Here is a 19,287-nt window from a genome sequence, read left to right as displayed (position 1 = left end):
AGTCCAGATCCTGGCTTCTCTTCTTTACTTCCGTGCCTGGGAGACTGTCTGCCTGAGCTATCCCATCTGGAAAGTGGAAATAGTAACAGTACCTACGTAGCTGAGATTCTTAAGACCATTGCATTAGTTACTATGCATAAGCTACTAGAACAGTGCATGAGGACCACGTTGAATAAACATTGACTGTCTGTATTGTCATTTACAAAGATTGGCACCAGACTGAGAAAGAAACCTACACTTTTTCTGTATTTTCCAGTAAAATATGGTACAAACATAAGAAAATGTGGATGAAGACCTTCCCTAGATGAAAAGAACATCTTCATTATGCTATGCCACAATGATCACTTTTTTATCCGAAGACATTCTACCTTTTCCCTTCAGCTCACCCCACTAGTCCCCTTCCGCTGATACACCAGCATGAGGAGGGAGAACCAGACCAGCGTGTCCCAGTTCCTCCTCCTGGGGCTCCCCATCCGGCCAGAGCAGCGGGGCGTGGTCTTCGCCCTGTTCCTGGGCGTGTACCTGACCACGGTGCTGGGGAACCTGCTCATCATCCTGCTCATCAGGCTGGACTCTCGCCTCCACACCCCCATGTACTTCTTCCTCAGCCACTTGGCCCTCACTGATACTGCTTTCTCATCTGTCACTGTCCCTAAGATGCTGATGGACATGCAGACTAGGTACAAATCCATCCCCTATGCCGGGTGCATTTCCCAGACATACTTTTTCATACTCTTTGCTGATTTGGACAGTTTTCTGATCACTTCGATGGCCTATGACAGGTATGTGGCCGTCTGTCACCCTCTGCGTTATACCACCATCATGAGCCAGGGTGTTTGTGTCCTGCTGGTGGCTGGGTCCTGGGCCGCTGCTTGCATTTGTGCCCTTTTGCACACCCTCCTCCTAGCCGGGCTGTCGTTCTGTGCTGAGCATGCCATCCCCCACTTCTTCTGTGACCTTGCTGCCCTGCTCAAATTGTCCTGCTCAGACACCTCCCTCAACCAACTGGTAATCTTCACTGCAGGATTCACAGCCATTGTGCTTCCGTTCTTATGCATCCTGGTTTCTTACGGCCACATTGGGGCCACCATCCTCCGGCTTCCCTCTACCAAAGGCGTCTGCAAAGCCTTGTCCACTTGTGGATCGCATCTCTCAGCAGTGGCTCTTTACTACGGGGCAATTATTGGTCTATATTTTCTTCCCTCATCCAACAACACCAATGACAACAACATAATTGCTTCATTGGTGTATGCAGTGATCACTCCCATGTTGAACCCTTTCATTTATAGCCTGAGAAACAAAGACATGAAAGGGGCCTTGAGAAAACTCTTGAGTAAGAAAACGTAGTCTTCCAACTGGCATTTACCCTCCTTTTGAAGCATCCATATGATTTTATTTCCTCAATTACGTATAAATACAAATGATTGAAAATAGCGCTTACTTATCTTCCTTCCTTAGCTGTCGCTGATACTATTCTTGCACCTGCTGGGGGGAACAGTAAAAGTGGGGTGTGCTTTATGAGACCTAACTTGCTCTTTCCTTGGGTAAGGGGGATTGTACAATACCTTGAGGATGCTATGTCACTTTGGCTGTTATTAAATGGAAGCTGTCAGGGCTGGTCCTTGCCCCAATTTTAAAGTTTTATAAAATGTGTCAGGACTTTCCTTATCTCCGTTTCTAACGAATTTCCCATTTTTGATGAGAATATGCCTCCTTCTGCACCCAGGCACCCAGGCATCCAGAGACCCTGAGTCCTGCGGGAACTTGCAAGGAGAACTTATTACATTTTACTCTCCTTACATAATAAAAGCACTGCTTTCTTGTCCCTCAGAAGTACAGCGCACACTTCCTTTCTCCCCAGACACTTGCGGATATTCAACAACAAAATAAATATCACCTCTGTTGTTTCAGGTTCTGGTCGAAAGCATATTATGCATTAAAATCATCTACTTTAATCCTGACAATAACCCTCAGAGATAACCGTTGTGAAACTCAGGCTCAAAGAGATGAAGGACACTTTAGGATCACAGTTAGTGAAAGGAAGAATCGAATCTTGCCTGGCTGATCCAGAGTAATTTAGCCAAGGGCTACAATCATTTATATGGAATACTGTGTCCTGAGGAGGAATAATTAGCTCCGCCTAGTGGCAGAGGATGTATGAAAACCTTCCTAGAGAAGATACTGCTTTACATGAGACTTAACAAATCAGAAATATCCAGATGCACAGCATTCTACCTTGTCCTGATAATCACGGGCAGAGGGAGTGGCGTATTTCAGGATGTCAAACTGGAAGTTTCAGCTGAGGCACCAAGATGTGATAGGCACCAGATAGCAATGAGCTGTAAGACATAAAGGGAAGGTGTCTATAGGAAATGCCCACTGATCAGTTTCATAATTCTTAAGCCTCTCAACCTAGATATGGTTCTAAAAATTGCTAAGAGCTGGAGACGAAAGATTCTGGTAAAGATGTTGCTTTTGGAGAAAGCATTCACGTTACTTATGAATCTGAGGGTTGGTTGAGTCTTGGCTGATCCAGCTTAGGAAGGTGGTTTTTCTGGACTTGCCTGGTCTCATTCATGCTTCTGTGGCCAACTGTGGATTAGCGGATCTTAAGTGGACTCATTTGGGGGAGGTTCTGTCTCATGCATCCCTTGTTCTATTCCTGGGACTTGCATGTGGGCACTCTCAGGCTTCTTCCCAACCCCCCTTTTGTATAAAGTGATAAAAATGAATCTTTACCTGATACTGCATTAAAAACAGCTCCATGTATTTCAAGAACTAAAGGCAAAGTGTTAAAAATTTTACATACGAATACAGCGCACTAACTTTATATACATGAGACAGGGAAGTCTTCTTCTTTTTTTTTTCTTTTTCAAAATTCAGATATAGTTTGTGTAAACCACACTGGAAAGCCAGCGCTAGTAGAAGATCCTGTTGGGTCATGGAAATATCCAAAGTGCTTAACAAAAACTGATCCCGTTGAACTGTTAACAAGGCACATACTACTGATGCTCTATCATTCTATTCTTTTTTTATTGAAATAGAGTCAGTTTACAATGTTGTGTCAGTTTCTGGTGTGCAGCATAATGGTTCAGTCACACATACACATCTGTTATTCTATTCTGATGACACCTAGCTCAGGTTTTTGTCCTGGTGTATTAATTAGGTCAGGAGCATGGGTTTTACTCTAGAGGCTCAACTGGCTTCTGTTTTCCAAGATCATAAACTTCCCCCAGACTCTGGACTATGCCTTCTTGCCCATGTGAACTGCTGGTCATAAGGTATTTATTTGTGTGTGTTCAATTAATAGTAACATCTCTGAGTTGGAAGCATATTTACTCTGACACCAACACTGCAGCACCGTATCAGTCTTGTTGTGGGTTATTTTGCTAAACAGCTCTGTCCTTTGGGCAAGAGTACAAGGTGGACTCATCTAATGCTGAATTATCTACAGCAAATGGTGTCAGAGGAGATCCCACTGGGCTGTTCCTAAGACTTACGCAAATTCAAGATGCTCCCTCTGACAAGAAATCTGAGTCCACCCTTCCTCAGCCTCCGCACGTTTCCTGACGCCACATCCCTTCCTTGTCTATAAAATAAAACAGTTGCCATTTTCAAGGTGACTTTCTCAAGGAAGCATGTTAAAGTCAAGAACACAAATCATAAAATGATGCATTAATAACTTTAATGCATTTAACTTCATTTAAAATGAAGACATTGCTAGATAGTAAAAAAACAAAAGTAATAAGCTTCTAATAATGGACAGCATTTGCAATACATACAACTGACAAAGGCTAAATTTCCAGATTATGTGAAGTCTGTCTACAAGGCAATTAACAAGAGAGAAACAGTGCAATAGAATAGCAGGGAAAAGCCATAATTATGTATTTCACAGAGGAAAATTTTGTACCAATAAGGATGATGGTGGCTGCTCAAATGGTCCAGTGTGGCTCTTCTAGAGGGTCGATGGCAGTTCACTATGTGGTAATTTAGGGACCAAGTTCAGTGATCTCTCAGAGCAGCAGGTAATTTGCTTCCTTGATAATAAAGGAGAAGGCACACATGCTTCTTTAAAATTGTGGCCAGGAAAGAACACACAGTCTTTTCCAAGTAGAAGAACATGCCACGTAGCCACACCTTGACTAAGAGGAAATGGGGCAGCTGCCTCCCAGGGACAATGTCACACTTGGAAGGAAGTCATGAAATTTTGCTAGCATTAGCATTCACTCTTTGTACTGTATTTTTTTTATTCTTGAAACAAATCCATAATGACATTCATCCACCATTATAGTATCATACAGAATAGTTTCACTGCCCTAAAAATCCCCTTTGCTCTATTTATCCATCCCCTCCCCTCAAACCCTGAACCCCTGGTAACCAAAGCTTTTTGCCTTCTCTATGGTTGGCCTTTTCCAGAATGTGATACAGTTGAAATCATACAGTATGTAGCCTTTCAAACTGGCTTCTTGGTACAACTAATTGAGAAGATTTAGCAGTGATGGTTAACAGTTGAATGTGCATGCCTGTAATTCAGTCATTCTTCTTCTGGGTATATAATTAACAGAATCTCTTGCTCATACACAATAGGGAATGTACAAAAATGTTTGCAGCAACATTGTTCATAGGAGCATAATGCTGAAAATAAACAAAACAGCCGTAGAAAATAGCACAGATATGTGTGCTATAGTCTCACAGTGAAACATTACACAATATGGATCAATTTCACAGGGACAATATTAGACAACGAAAGCAAAACCTAGAAGAAAAAATATAGTATTATTCCATTTATATGCAGTTCTAGGAGTCAGTATAGAAGTGTTGAAGCTTTAAAGAAAAATAAAAATATTGAAAATACTAAAGATGCTGGGTACTTTCAAGAAGAGAAGATGCAACTGAGGAGGAGATACTAGAGGCTTCAACTATATTGTTAGTTTTCCACTAATTAAGCCCAGAAATTGTTAAATGAGCATTTCTTTTAATGTTATTCTTTAAAGTGTGATGATATGTCACATATATATGTGAACACATACACATACATACACATATATACATGTACATTTAAACTGTGTGTATATTGTATATGGTTTTTTGTTTTCATGCTATTCCAATAATTTTTAAAGCTTAAAATTTCCAGTAAAGTGGGTAAAAATATTGCTCAAGCTTGAAAAATATTCAAGTGATTTAAAGGACTCAGAATTTGACCTCACACATAGGTAAGAAGTTATAAACAAAAGTATACAACGTGATGATTTCATATACATATACACTGTGGAATGATTACCAAGATCAAGGTAATTAACACATCCATCACCTCACTTAGTGAACTTTTTCATGTGTGTGGTGATAATGTTTATGATTTACCCTCAGTAACTTACAGTATGCAATATCATGCTGTTAACTATTGTCACCATGCTACGTTAGATCTTCAGAACTCATTGTTCTTAAAACTAAAAATTTCAACCATCTGACGCACATCACACACTCCCGTCTACCTCCAGCCCCTGGCAACCACCATTCTATTTTCTGTTTCTATGAAATCACTTTTTTTCTAAGATTACACATATGTGTGTTACCATACAGTATCTGTCTTTCTTTGTCTGGCTTATCAAATCATCACACTGTACACTTTCAAGATATACAATTATGTTTGTTAAAAAAAAGATAAATCACAGAAAAAGAGATGTTTCAATTAAAGCTTATAAGAAAAGGGTAAAAAAGTAACAGGAAGTTGCTTTTAAAATAAAAGTATAGTAATATTCAAAAAAGGAAATTATAAATAAAATTAGATTTCTAATTAAGTTCACTCAAAAAATAAATTGTATGATACAAATTCTATTTACAAACCAAAAACAGACTCACAGACATAGAAAACAAACTATGGTTACCAAAGGGGAAAATGCGAGGAGGAATAAATTAGGAGTTGGAGTTTAACAGATACACATTACCATACATAAAATAGATAAACAATAAGGACCTACTGTATAGCACAGGGAACTATATTCAATTTCTTATAATAACATATAATGGAAAAGAATCTGAAAGAAAAAAATATATATGTATGTATATGTATAAGCGAAGCACTTCACCATACACCTGAAACTAACATTTTAGATCAACTACACTTCAATTAAAAATTCTAAGGAAATAAAAAAAAATTCTAAGGAAATAAATTTTAAAGGTGTTACAGAATTAAACACAATATAAAATTGTGAAACAACCGGAAGAAATATTTTTGTTATTTTAAGAAGGGAAGAATGCTTTGCTACATAAAGTCTGTAAATTATCCCCACCCCACAAATAAATGAAAAAATGTTGTGACTACATAAAAATCTTAATATTTGTAGGACAAGGGATACCATAAAAAAGGGGGGAAGGAAATGTAGTTATGCAGGATATTTGTAAAAACCTTCCCTTTGTATAATGAACAAAAGAATCCAAACAGGAAAAAAAACTATGTCCAGGTTGAAACAGACTGAAGGAAAAGTGCCAGAGCAAGATTCAGTAAGAAACAGCTAATCAGGGAGGGAAGGATGCTTGCGTTGCACATGTGGGATGGAACAGGTGTTCAGTTTAATTAACAGGGGAAACAATGCTTATCATTATGAAAATGATCTTCTACCAAGTATATTTCCCAGAGCTCCCTTCATATCCCGATTTCTCAGACTGTAGATGAAAGGATTTAGCATGGGGGTGACCAGAGTGTACAATAGAGCCACAATCACATCCTTGTCATTGGAGCTATCGTCTGAGGGGAAAAAGTACAGTCCAATAATTGTTCCATAGTACAGGGACACCACAGAGAGGTGGGAGCCACATGTGGACAAGGCTTTGCAGATTCCCTTGGTGGAGGGGACCCTAAGGATGGTGGTCCCGATGCGACTGTAAGAGACCAAGATGCATAGCAATGGCAGGGTAATGACCAGCACTCCCACAGTGAGGATGAACAGCTCATTAACGGTGGTGTCTGAACTGGACAGCTTAAGTAAGGTGGAAAGGTCACAGAAGAAGTGGGGGAGAGCGTTGTCTCCACAGAAAGAGAGGCGGGCCAGGAGGAGGGTGTGCAAAATGGCACTGGCAGAGGATAGGACCCAGGACACAATCACTAGCCGGAAGCACAGGCTCTGACTCATGATCGTCATGTAGTGGAGGGGGTGACAGATGGCCACGTACCTGTCATAGGCCATTGAGGTGAGAAGGAAGCTGTCAAGGCACCCCAGCATTAAGAAAAAATACACCTGGGAAATGCACCCAGCATATGAGATGGAGTGGTTCTGTGTCTGCATGTTCACGAGCATCTTTGGAGCTGTAACTGATGAAAAAGTGATGTCAGTGAGGGCCAAGTGGCTGAGGAAGAAGTACATGGGGGTGTGGAGGCGAGAGTCCAGCCTGATGAGCAGGATGATGAGCAGGTTCCCCAGCACTGTGGTCAAGTACACACCCAGGAACAGGGCGAAGACCGCGCCCTGCTGCTCTGGCCGGATGGGGAGCCCCAAGAGGAGGAACTGGGACACGCTGCTCTGGTTCTCCCTCCTCATGCTCCTCTCCTGTCTGCTGGGAATGAAGGGCAGAGGGAAATGTCAGAGACTTTAAAGTTGTGACTATGGCCACCACACTAGGGTTTCTTACTTTCCCGTGGAGAAAAAGAATAACTGCCTGCATTTCTTTCATCGCCTAGTGTTGCCAAAGCAAGTGACACACCATCAGTGCTCAGCTGGTTCCTTTCAGTGGAAACCAGAGCAAATTTCATTCTTCTTTTTCTTAATCAGCAATGTTCCTGGCACTAAGCTAATAGTTAAAGGATACAAGAATAAATAGGACGTACAGGACCTCTTCCTTCAGGATACTGACCCTCTAGGGAACACCTGACTAAAGCTACGGACCTGAAGTCAGTTTCTTTGTGTTGTGATTCTGGCCGCACCACGTCTGGCTGTATGACTTGGGACGTTAAATCTCTCTTGGTCTCGTGTTGTGTCTCTGTAACGCGAAGATCCCATATCACACATTCATGGAGTTAATAAGTGGATTCTAATTCAATGCACATTAATATCTAAGAACAGTGTCCTGCATAACAGAAATACAAAATTTTATCGATTATTTTTATGACAGAGTAAGTATCCAAATAAAACCTTACCCAAATAAAACCAGTATCAAATTCAGGAATTTAAGAAAACAGTATTGTCAGCACAAAAGACTAAGAAGCTGACCTAAAATTTGTGTTAACCTATTGTTAACTTATGGTGAGTTTCTGAGCTCATCCTATCACTGCAGTAAATTCCCTGGTGAAACCTGCCTTAATGCAAGTTTATCTTCTTGCCAAGAAGTAAACCTCTCTTCATTGCCTGTATCTCCATCTATATCTGGTGGATATGTATCTCTATATCCAGGTTGGCTCCAATCTGGAGATTCCGAAGTAGGAAGACACCTGAGAACTGGTGTCTGAGAGCTGGGAGATACTGAAGGGTTGGAGGTGTCCATTAGAATTCAGTTACCTGATTGACCATCACTATTTCCCACTATTGATCTTCATGCTGATAATAACTGACATTGAATTAATACTATGCCAAACAAAGATCTGAGTGTCAACATATGTGACACTGGAAATGAGCATTTCATTTCTAAATTATATTACCAAAATAGAAGGATGTCAAAAATACTGGGCTTCCAGGGGTCCTGCTTGAGTATTTAAATCACTGAAAAATGGTTGCCAAGAGTTCTTCAAAGTGGGCTTCGTTTGGAAGGAAGCCTGTGTGGATTCTGGTCTCAGGAAAGTGAAGAGTGTTACACACACACACCCACGTATTTGCCTTTTCAGTGTGAAGGAAGTCAAGATGCGCGTCTGTTATACAAAAGCACTCACACGCTATCACAGACACACTTGCCAAATGGAAATTCACAGATTTCTCCAGCTTATATTCAAACTGAATAAGTACAGTCAGGGTGTGAATCAGCTTCACACATATATATGCAAAAGTCACAAACCAAATACACCCGTACGACACAGATACACACACACACAGGACTCTCAAGCATCCTCTACCACAGGCATTGCAGTCACAAGAAGTCACATATATTCGAATCACCAGCCATGCACAAAGTTTTCCACGCAGAACACAAGCAACATAAATGCAAGTAAAATCAGCACACACTGAGAGGAAACTCCCAGTTTCTCTGACCTGCATATATCCTAGTGTGTTGGTCATTCAGTGTTTGTCAGTGACACATAAACACATAAAGTCACACAACACAACAAACATACAAAATGCATATGACTTCTCTGATGGTCACACACACACACACACAACTTTGGAGACTTCCGGGCCTCTTCCAAGCTATACCGGTGTTATGAGTTCAGACCCCTTCTGCTTCATTCTGTTGCCTGAATCCTCACTTTCTGTCTGGAAGACTCAGGATCCAAAGAGAAAGAGCAGACCTGGGTAGCCCAAGGACCTTTACAGACTCTCATGTCTGTTCACCAGCTTCAAAACAATGGGCAAAGAGATTTCCTTTCGCCCAGAAGAAAGAGACCCCAGAGAGAAACAGCCACAAACCCCAGGCGAGAGAAGCAGTCAGCTGGGACTAATTGCCCAGCTTCCTCCTGTCCCCTCGGGAAAGAGTAGGTTTAGGGTCCAGATGGGCTGAGTTGCACCTGGCGTCACAGGAGAAGGTGTCCCTAATGTTGGTGATACCCTGGGCTTCTGGTCAAGTCTCTGGATGGGAAGCAGGGGGTCCCCATTGCTCACAACCTCTGTATCATGAATTCAGCTTCTCTGTACAACAGGCAGTGTAAGGACCTCAGCAGGTTTCTGTGGGCTCCCACAACACCTACACAGGCTTTCATTAGAACACAAAGCCCTTAAAGTTTGTAGGTCTTCCCAACAGAGCACAGGGCCCCTGAAGAATGTATAGGTCTCCCTACTCCTCTGTGAGGTTCTGGAGGGTAGGATCTGTGCCTTGTTCAGGAGCAGGGGGACTGAATCTATAAGCTCTGGAAAAAAAGACTCTGAGCATGCCTGAGCAATTTACCAAAGATCTCAGAGACTCAGGCTTCTCAAAGTGGACATAATACTTGTAGTCTTCATGTGAGTTCAAAGGATGGTTAAATGAGCACATAATGAAAGCTTAATAAATGTTCAGGTTTATGATCAATGTCTTTATATCATTAGGAATTGGCTACAGCTCACAATGGATGCTTGATTGTTGTTGAATGAATTCATCTGTTCATTCATGCACTCATTCACTTAAATGATCATTAAGGCTCTCACAAAAGTAAACACTGATATATGCTCTAGAGACACAACAGTGCATAATATAAACAGAAAAACTTCTCATGGAACATATATCCATGTGGCAGGGGGTTGCAGGAAAAAATTGTTAATGCAAAATGAATAGCAGGTAAATGGTGAATAGTGCTGATGTGTGATAAAAATCAGGCATGGAGCTGGAGAGAATTAAGAAGTTCCAAAAATACCCAGTGTCACAAGGTTCTTTTGCAAAGAAACCCAGACACCCCTCCAATCAAGCTGCTCCAGGTCTGTAAACTGGTTTACCCCTCTGTACACCTACTAGGGTGGCTGAAATGAAAGGGACTGCTCCTATCAAGTGTTGTTGAAGATACAGAGGAATTGAAACTCTCATACACAGACTAGGTATTTGTCCAGAGAAAAAGAATGTGTATATCTATACATAGATGTATACAAGAATGTTCACAATAGCTTTATTTCATAGTCAAAAACTGGAAACAGCCCAGATGTCCATCAACAGGTGAATGGACAAAAAAGCTGTGGTACATCCTTTCATGCAATGGAATACTATTCAGGAATAAAAAGAATGATCTATTGATACACAGTACAACAGGAGTGAATCTCAGTATGCTTATGCTGAGTTAGAGACAGTAGCAATAAATGTGTACACACTGTATGATTGCATTTCCATAAACTTCTAGAAGATGCAAAGCCCTCCGTTTGACAGAAACAGATTAGTGGCTATATCTATAGGTATGTTTATGTATAACTGAATTGCTTTGCTGTAGACATGAAACTAACATTGTAAATTGACTACACTTCAATAAAAAATAAGAATTAAAAAAAAGGAACAGATTAGGGACAGAAGGGAGGAGCAAAAAGAGAGCAAGAGAGTGATGATTTCAATGGTTTGTGGCAAAGTTTACCTACATGTATACATGTGTTAAAACTGGTTAAGTTCTATACTTTAGATATATGAAGTTTATTGTATGTCACTTATCCTCCAAAAATCTGGATGTATTTAAAGAAACAATAACAAAATCAGGTGTGGCCATGGTATTCCTGTGTCGATCCACTTCCAGTGGGTTCCCAAATTGCTCAGACTGAAAACCAGAAACTCTACTATAATGGATAATTTTACATGTCAGCTGGGCTAGGCTGCAGTACTCAGATAGTTGGTTAAATACTATTCTAGATGTTTCTATGAAGACATGTTTTGGATGGGATTAACATTGCAGTCAGCAGACTCTGAGTAAGGCAGATTGTCCGCCACAATATAGGTGGGCCTCATTCACTCAATTGGTTGAGTGCCTTAACAAAAAAATTACCTCCCCCAAAGAAGAGGCAATTCTGTCAGCAGACTGCCTTCAGCCTCAAACTGCAACTTTTCCACAGGTTTCCAGCCTACCAGCCTACCCTGCAGGTTTGGGGCATGCTAGCCTCCTCAATTATGTGAGCCAATTCCAATAAATGTCTCTCTGCACACACACACACACACGCACACACACACGCACACGCACATGCAAACACACACACACACAACCCTATTGATTCTGTTTCCCTGTGATTAATACACTTACAATGACCTGAAGTGCCCTGCAAGTCCAGTCCTCTGATATCTCTAAACTTATCGCCTACCATCCCTCCCCTACTTGGCCCTCCCTGTCCAGCTACAGAGACCCAGTTAATGTCCCTGAAATAGGTCAGGCACCATCTCCCCTCAGAGTATTTCTAGGTGCTAATCTCTATGCTTGGAATGCTTTCCCCTAAATACCCCTGTGGCTGGCTTACAGGTCCTCACTAACATCTTTGTTTGGATGTTACCTTTCCAATGAGCTCTTCCTGGACCATATCATGTTAAATTATGACCCCCCACACCCAGCACTCTTCCTCCTCCCCCTCCTTTTTTTTCGAGTTAACAGTTAAAGACTTTATTTTATTTTTTTAACATTTTTTATTGAGTTATAGTCATTTTACAATGTTGCTTCAAATTGCACAATTTTTCAGTTATACATGAACATTCATATATGCATTGTCACATTTTTTTTCTGCTGTGAGCTACCACAAGATCTTGTATATATTTCCCTGTGCTATACAGTATAATCTTGTTTATCTATTCTACATATGCCTGTCAGTATCTACAAATTTTGAACTCCCAGTCTGTCCCTTCCCACCACCTGCCCCCTTGGCAACCACAAGTTTGTATTCTATGTCTATGAGTCTGTTTCTGCTTTGTATTTATGTCTTTTTTTTTTAGATTCCACATGTGAGCGATCTCATATGGTATTTTTCTCTCTCCTTCTGGCTTACTTCACTTAGAATGACATTCTCCAGGAGCATCCATGTTGCTGCAAATGCTGTTATGTTGTCAATTTTTATGGCTGAATAGTATTCCATTGTATCCTCAAAAGAGTAAGAATAGACTTACCATATGACCCAGTAATCCCACTCCTGGGCATATATCCAGAAGGAACCCTACTTCAGAATGACACCTGCACCCCAATGTTCATAGCAGCACTATTTACAATAGCCAAGACATGGAAACAGCCTAAATGTCCATCTTTCTCCCCCTTTTTAATGCTTCTTTTATTCATAGCAATTTTTACCTACAAACAAAACTTATCATTTATTTATTTCAGACACAAAAACCCATCTTCTGTAGAGCTTACACTCCAGAAAAGAAACAATGACAATTTAAGAAGTAAGTAAAGCTTACAGTGTGTTAGAAGGTTTAAAAACTGCTATGGAAAAAAGGAGCAGGATGAGTGGGATCAGGAGGGCTGGAATGTAAACTGTACAAAGGGAGTAATTTTTTTTTAACTTGCATTCCCAGAACGTTAGAAAATTACCCGGCACATAGTAGTCACACAGTAAATATTTTTGTGTGTGTGAATTATAAATTCATGCCTTTAGCTTTTTCATATAAGAAGTGAGATCTCTGTTTGGGAAAAATACAACACTCATTTTCCCAGACTAAAATTAATTAGACAGCCTTCGGCTGTTCTCAACCCAAAAATCCAACTCAGAGGGAAAAATTATAGTCTTCCTAGGATGGGGAAATTTGGTAATGGGATTGACTGCTCTGTGCTCCCCTGCTGTCACAGGCACAGTGAAATGAAAGTTTATTTAGGTTTTAACAAACCATCAGAAGTACTTTATTAACGTCATACTGCATTGAGAAGGTAAGCCTTCTGGGCTTCACTAAAACTAAGCATGAGAAACTTAATTGAATATTTGTAGCTTTAGAAAACCCTAGGCAAGGAAGAGGCAATAAGGAGCTGGTCTCTATCTAATTTATTTCAACAGATAGGAACTGTGAGTGATAATTAAAGGCTATGTTATCTATTGCTAAGGAGGGTTTTTTTTAATCTAGCAAAACAATATTCCACAAAACTTAAACTGGCTCTAGTTGAGATTCCAAATGTTCATATCATTATAGAGAAGTGAAATGCCATAACACATTTGAGAATTCTGACCATCTGCCATGTGGGGAACCGAAACTTAGGCTGTGAGAAGGTACAGCTTGATCCAAAATACTTCCTATTTCATACCTCTGATCTTAGCCTAAAACAAAACTGTTTTTATCATTGAAAAGGAGGCATAAAATGCCAGTGTCACATTTTCCTTTTGGGAGAGGTGGTTGGTGTGTGTGGTTGTCTTAGCAAGTCTTTCTCTCTTCAGGAAGGTAAGACAATAGGGCAACCCATTCAGAACGATCGGTCACACACCTGACTAGTAAGGAGCTGGGTGCTTCGAGGACTACAGGTTGACTGTGTGTTGTGGGCAATGCCATATCGAGGGTTATGAAAGAATAAGTGGACAACAGATATGACTAAAGTGGAAGGGATTGGCCCAATAACATAATGACCATTTCAAGGGCTGTTGCTAGAGGCAGGGGCGGGCACCTTTCCAGAAGGCACTTCTGACAAGGTCAGTAGGTGAAATAAGAACATGATCAGATGATTCTGACCTGGCAAAAAGCTTGTTGTTTCTGAAAAGAATCCCCAGAGCCAATTTCATGTCTCTGTTCCTTAGGCTATAGATGAAGGGGTTCAGCAGGGGAGTGACCACTGTATACATCAGCGAGGCAATCATGTCTTTGTCATTGGAGTTGCCCGATGAGGAAAAGTATAGTGCCACAACTGTTCCATAGAATAGACACACTACAGAGAGGTGGGAGCCACAGGTGGACAAGGCTTTGAAGATCCTCTTAACAGTGGGGACCCTCAGGGTGGAGACGACAATGCAGCCATAAGAGACCAGGATGCCACTGAATGGAAACATGACAACCGCAGCCCCCGCGGTGAATATGACCAGCTCATTGAGAGAGGTGTCTGAACAGGACAGCTTGATTAGGATGGGGAGGCTACAGAAAAAGTGGGGAATGACGTTGTCAGCACAGAAGGACACCTGGGCCAGCAGGAGTGTGTGCAGGAGGGCACTACCACAGGAGAGAATCCAGGAGCCTGCCACCAGCAGCACACACAGCCCCTCCCTCATGATGGTGGTGTAGTGGAGGGCGTGACAGATGGCCACGTACCTGTCATAAGCCATCACTGCAAGGAGGAGACTATCAACACAACCGAAAAATAGGTAAAAATATATCTGCGAAATACACTCTGGATAGGAGATGGATAGGTGCTGAGTCTGCATGTTCATGAGCATCTTTGGGACGATGACAGATGAAAAGGAGACGTCGGTGAGGGCCAAGTGGCTGAGGAAGAAGTACATGGGGGTGTGGAGGCGAGAGTCCAGCCTGATGAGCAGGATGATGAGCAGGTTCCCCAGCACCGTGGTCAGGTACACGCCCAGGAACAGGGCGAAGACCGCGCCCCGCTGCTCTGGCCGGATGGGGAGCCCCAGGAGGAGGAACTGGGACACGCTGCTCTGATTCTCCCTCCTCATGCTCTTCTTGTTTCTGCTGGAGATGAATAGAAATGGGAAGTATCAGGAACTTAGAAGTACTGAGCATAGCAATTACCATAAAGTCACATACTTTCTCCAAGTGGCTGTGTCAGTGAACAGACAAATATCACATTGCACTCACACCCTGGTGCCTCGCCCAGACTGGCGAGAACAGTGTGCAGTGGGATCTGTCCGAACACTGACACTGTCACTTGCAGAAAGTATATGACATCAATCAGACTCTTCCACGGAAATCAGGAACAATGCATTCTTTACTTTAACACTTATGGAGACACTATTATGGGCATAAGGGAGAGAGTGACTATTAAGACACAAGTCCCTTCCTTTGGGGAACCCACATCTAGTGAGGGACCTCAGAGTACTGACTAACAGCACGGCTGTGCAGCCAGACTGCTTCTGTGCTGTGTTTGATTCTTGTTGACCCCAGTTTCCTCTCTCTCTCTTTCTCTCTCTCTCTTTCTCATACACACACACACACACACACACACACACACAAACACTGCCTCCAACTTATAGCATTATTGGGACAATTAAATAAAAGTACTGCATACAAAATAAGTGATCAACACATAAACTCACTTTTCACCATCAGAATGACTGTTACAAGAGAAGGAAGGAAGCAGGGAGAGAGGGAAGGAGGGAGGGAAGGAAGGAAGGAAGGAAAGACATTATGGCAATTGCTCAAAAACTTTAATATAGAATTACCATATATCCACCTCCAGAAATTCTGGATCCAAAAGTATTAAAAGCAGAGACCAAACAGGTATTTGTACACCCATGTTTAAAGGCAGCAGTATTCACAACAGCAGAAAGATAGAAACAACTTATGTCCATTAACAAATGACTGGATAAACAAAATGCGATCTATGCAGACCGTGGAATATTATTCAGCCTTAAAAAGGAAGGGAATCCTGACACAAGATGTAACATGGATGAACCTTGAAAACATTATGCAAAGTGAATTAAGCCAGTCACAAAAGTGTAAATAGTGTGTATGATTCCACTTATATGAGATTCCTAAAATAGTCAAATTCATAGAGATAAAAAGTAGAATGGTGGTTGCCAGGGGCTGGGGATGAGGGAGGAAAACAGTGAGTCATTGTTCAATGGGTAGCGAGTTTCAGTTTGGGAAGACAAAAAAAGTTCCGAATGGTGGCGACAGTTGCACAGTAATGCGAATGCACTTAATGCCACAAAACTGTACTCTTAAAAATCATTGAAATGGTAGATTTTATGTTACATACATTTTAGCACAATAAAAAATTTTAATTTGGAAATTATATCAACCAGAGTTAATAAATCAAAAACCCAACAGTCAGAAGGAAAGTGACCCCCCAAAATAAATAGTAATTATTTGGGAGCAGGAGTGACCAAGATCAGTAAAGGTAACAAAGATATGAGGAGGCCAACAAACAGCTTCCTGAAAATGTGTGTTTACCTCCGTGGTGTCACTCTCACATTCAGGAAATAGTAAACGCTCAGACCATGGCCCCTGAAGATTAGCACATCCACAGCACGTAACTCACTGAAGTTTTAGAAAATTTGCCAATAAATGTCTTCCCTCGTATCTGCCATTGTCTCTCTGTCTCCTCTTCCATCTCCAGTGTTTTTAAATGGCTGAGTTCTGAGCACACATTCGAAGTGAGTGGCATGAGGACTTGCCCAATGATGGGGCTGGAGAGCTGAGATATTACAGATGCTGTAGGACCAAGGACTTAGAATTCACAGTCACCTGATTAACTAGACGAGGCTCCAAAATTGACTCCAGCATGTTCCCCAGAGTGGAAATGTGGAAATCATTAAACATCAATGTAGAAAATTTGGGGCCCTGGAGAAGTTCAGTAGCCTTCAAACCACCTGGACAAATTGCTACCAACTTAGCATAAAGAGGACTTGGTTCAGAGCTGCCCGTTTCTGTCTAGAGCTGAGGCCAGAGGAGAGTCAGGCTGTGAGGCTGTTTAACTAGGTTAAAACCATACACATATTTCTAAGTCACTCACTTAGCCCTCTCTGCTCTACACCCATTCAAGGAGAATTAGATTGTGAGTGTGTTATACACAAAACAGACACACAGAATGATGTACAGTGACATAAACAAAACCCAAGGTGTCAAGGGAACTATGTTCAATTTCTTGTATATAGTTAAACAAGTAATAACATATAATGGAAAAGAACCTGAAAAGAAAAAAATATATATATATATATGTATATGTATATGTATAACTGAATCACTTTGCTGAATGCCGGAAACTAACATTGTAAATCAACTACACATCAATAATTTAAAAAAAACCCAAGGTGCTTCTTTTTGGCTCTCTCTGACCTATACTCATCTTAGTCAAAAGTGTAGAGGTTTGAATGGATTCACACCAGTTTACTTACAACTTTGAAATGAAATGTTTTGTCACACAACTTAAAACACATACAAACAGGAACACTTCTACACTGTTGGTGGGGATATAAAATAGTGCAGCCGCTTTGGAAAACAATATGGAGTTCCCCCCAAAACATTAAAAACAGAACTACCACATGATCCGGCAGTCCCATGTCTGGGTATAAACCAGAAAGAATTGAAATCAGGATCTCAAAGATACATCTACACTCCCTCGTGCATTGCAGCACTATTCACAATAGTTGTTATGGAAACAACCCAAATGTCCATCGGATGAATGGATAAAGGAAATATGGCATAGACATACAATGGAATATTATTTTGCTTTTGAAAAAAGAAGGAAATCCTGCCATTTGTGACAACATGGATGAACCTGGAGGAAATTATGCTAAATGAAATAAACCAGTGCTAGAAATACAAATGTTGCATGATTTCACTTTAAGCAACTCAGAAGCAGAGAATAAATGGCACTTACTGAGAGCTAGGGGGAGAGAAATGTAGCATTGTTATTCAATTGATATAAAGTTTCATTTATGCAGGATGACAGTTCTAGAGACTTGCTGTAACAGTAGATTGCCTATAGTCAGAAATACTATATTGTGCACTTGAAAATCATTAGAAGAGTAGATCTCATGTGAAGTTTCTCACCAAAAAAGGGACATGACATTTTTAGAGGAGATAGATGTGTCAATTTCTTTGATTGTGGTGGTAGCTTCACATGTATGTGCACATGTCCAGACTCCTCAAATTGTATACATTAAGTATGTACAGTTTTTGGTATATCAATTACACCTTGAAAGCTGTTTAAAACAAAACATGCAAACACCACAGCCAGACACCCAGACAATGCACAAACCACACACAGAAACTCCACCACACACACTAAGAATCACATGAAGTCAAACATCACACACAAATTACAGAAAAAGAAGTAACATACACACACCAACACAAGCACACACATGCATTGTAGATTTCCAGCCGAGTCCATGGTCTATTACCAGCACTAGGACTTTCTACAGTGATGGAAATATTCTATATCTGCATTATCCAGTACAGTAGCACTAGCCTCGTGTGACTCCTGAAGGAGCTAGTGCAACTGAGGAACCAAAATTTTAATTTTAGGTAATTTTAATTAATTTAAATTTTATGGCCACTTGTGGCTAGTAGTAGCACCCTATGGGTCAGTGCGTGAGTCAGTCACTGAAAACACATGGTTATACAAGCAACAGAAACACACATTTTCTCTCTCTCTTTCGCCTAGTCCTCACACAAATGCACACATCTAGACCAGGTGATGGTTCCCCACCGTGCTGAGATCTCTAAGGATTCTTGCTGGCCCAGGCTGCCACCCGAATAATCATCTCTTATGCCTGATGGCCTAACAACCTTTACCACCTTTCATGCCTGTTTACAAGAACTAGAGCAATGAGCAGGGGGATCCACATTTACCAACAACACTGAGACCCCAGGGAACACAACTGGAGCTCCTGATTAAAGAAGAAGCCAACAGAGCTAATTGCCCAATTTCTTGCCTTCCTCTTGAGATGGATCTTGTGCAGGGGCCAAAGGGGATGAACCACAGGAGTCTCAGGAGAAGATGTCCCTAATGTCAGTGACATGTTGGCTTCCCCTCTGAGTGGTCATGAGGAGGAGAAGAAACCACGAACACCCTTGACCTTTGAAGAACCCAGCAATGGAATCTGCCTCTCCATACATTGCAGGAAG

The 19,287-nt window shown here is 41.2% G+C and overlaps 3 protein-coding genes across 3 annotated transcripts; 1 reads left to right on the top strand and 2 right to left on the bottom strand.

Moving 5' to 3' along the window:
- Window positions 1-417: 417 nt before the first annotated feature.
- Window positions 418-1,347, top strand: LOC102536591 (olfactory receptor 1J1-like). Its single transcript, XM_015240229.2, has one exon. It carries the CDS (start codon window positions 418-420, stop codon window positions 1,345-1,347), a length of 930 nt encoding a protein of 309 aa, XP_015095715.2.
- Window positions 1,348-6,599: 5,252 nt separating this feature from the next.
- LOC102539746 (olfactory receptor 1J21-like) lies at window positions 6,600-7,535 on the bottom strand. Its single transcript, XM_015240230.3, has one exon. The coding sequence runs from the start codon at window positions 7,533-7,535 to the stop codon at window positions 6,600-6,602; it is 936 nt and encodes a 311-aa protein (XP_015095716.3).
- A 6,591-nt stretch (window positions 7,536-14,126) lies between these two features.
- Window positions 14,127-15,146, bottom strand: LOC140695896 (olfactory receptor 1J4-like). Its single transcript, XM_072959000.1, has one exon. The coding sequence runs from the start codon at window positions 15,144-15,146 to the stop codon at window positions 14,127-14,129; it is 1,020 nt and encodes a 339-aa protein (XP_072815101.1).
- Between the last annotated feature and the right edge of the window lie 4,141 nt (window positions 15,147-19,287).

The sequence above is a fragment of the Vicugna pacos genome, chromosome 4, assembly GCF_048564905.1.
Source record: "Vicugna pacos chromosome 4, VicPac4, whole genome shotgun sequence".
Taxonomy (NCBI): Eukaryota; Metazoa; Chordata; class Mammalia; order Artiodactyla; family Camelidae; genus Vicugna; species Vicugna pacos.
This window is presented reverse-complemented; position numbering and strand designations above follow the sequence as displayed.

What these genes read in the sequence shown, in the direction of transcription:
- LOC140695896 (XM_072959000.1), bottom strand. Translation starts at nt 15,146, where the DNA reads ATGAGGAGGGAGAATCAGAGCAGCGTGTCCCAGTTCCTCCTCCTGGGG.
- LOC102536591 (XM_015240229.2), top strand. Translation starts at nt 418, where the DNA reads ATGAGGAGGGAGAACCAGACCAGCGTGTCCCAGTTCCTCCTCCTGGGG.
- LOC102539746 (XM_015240230.3), bottom strand. Translation starts at nt 7,535, where the DNA reads ATGAGGAGGGAGAACCAGAGCAGCGTGTCCCAGTTCCTCCTCTTGGGG.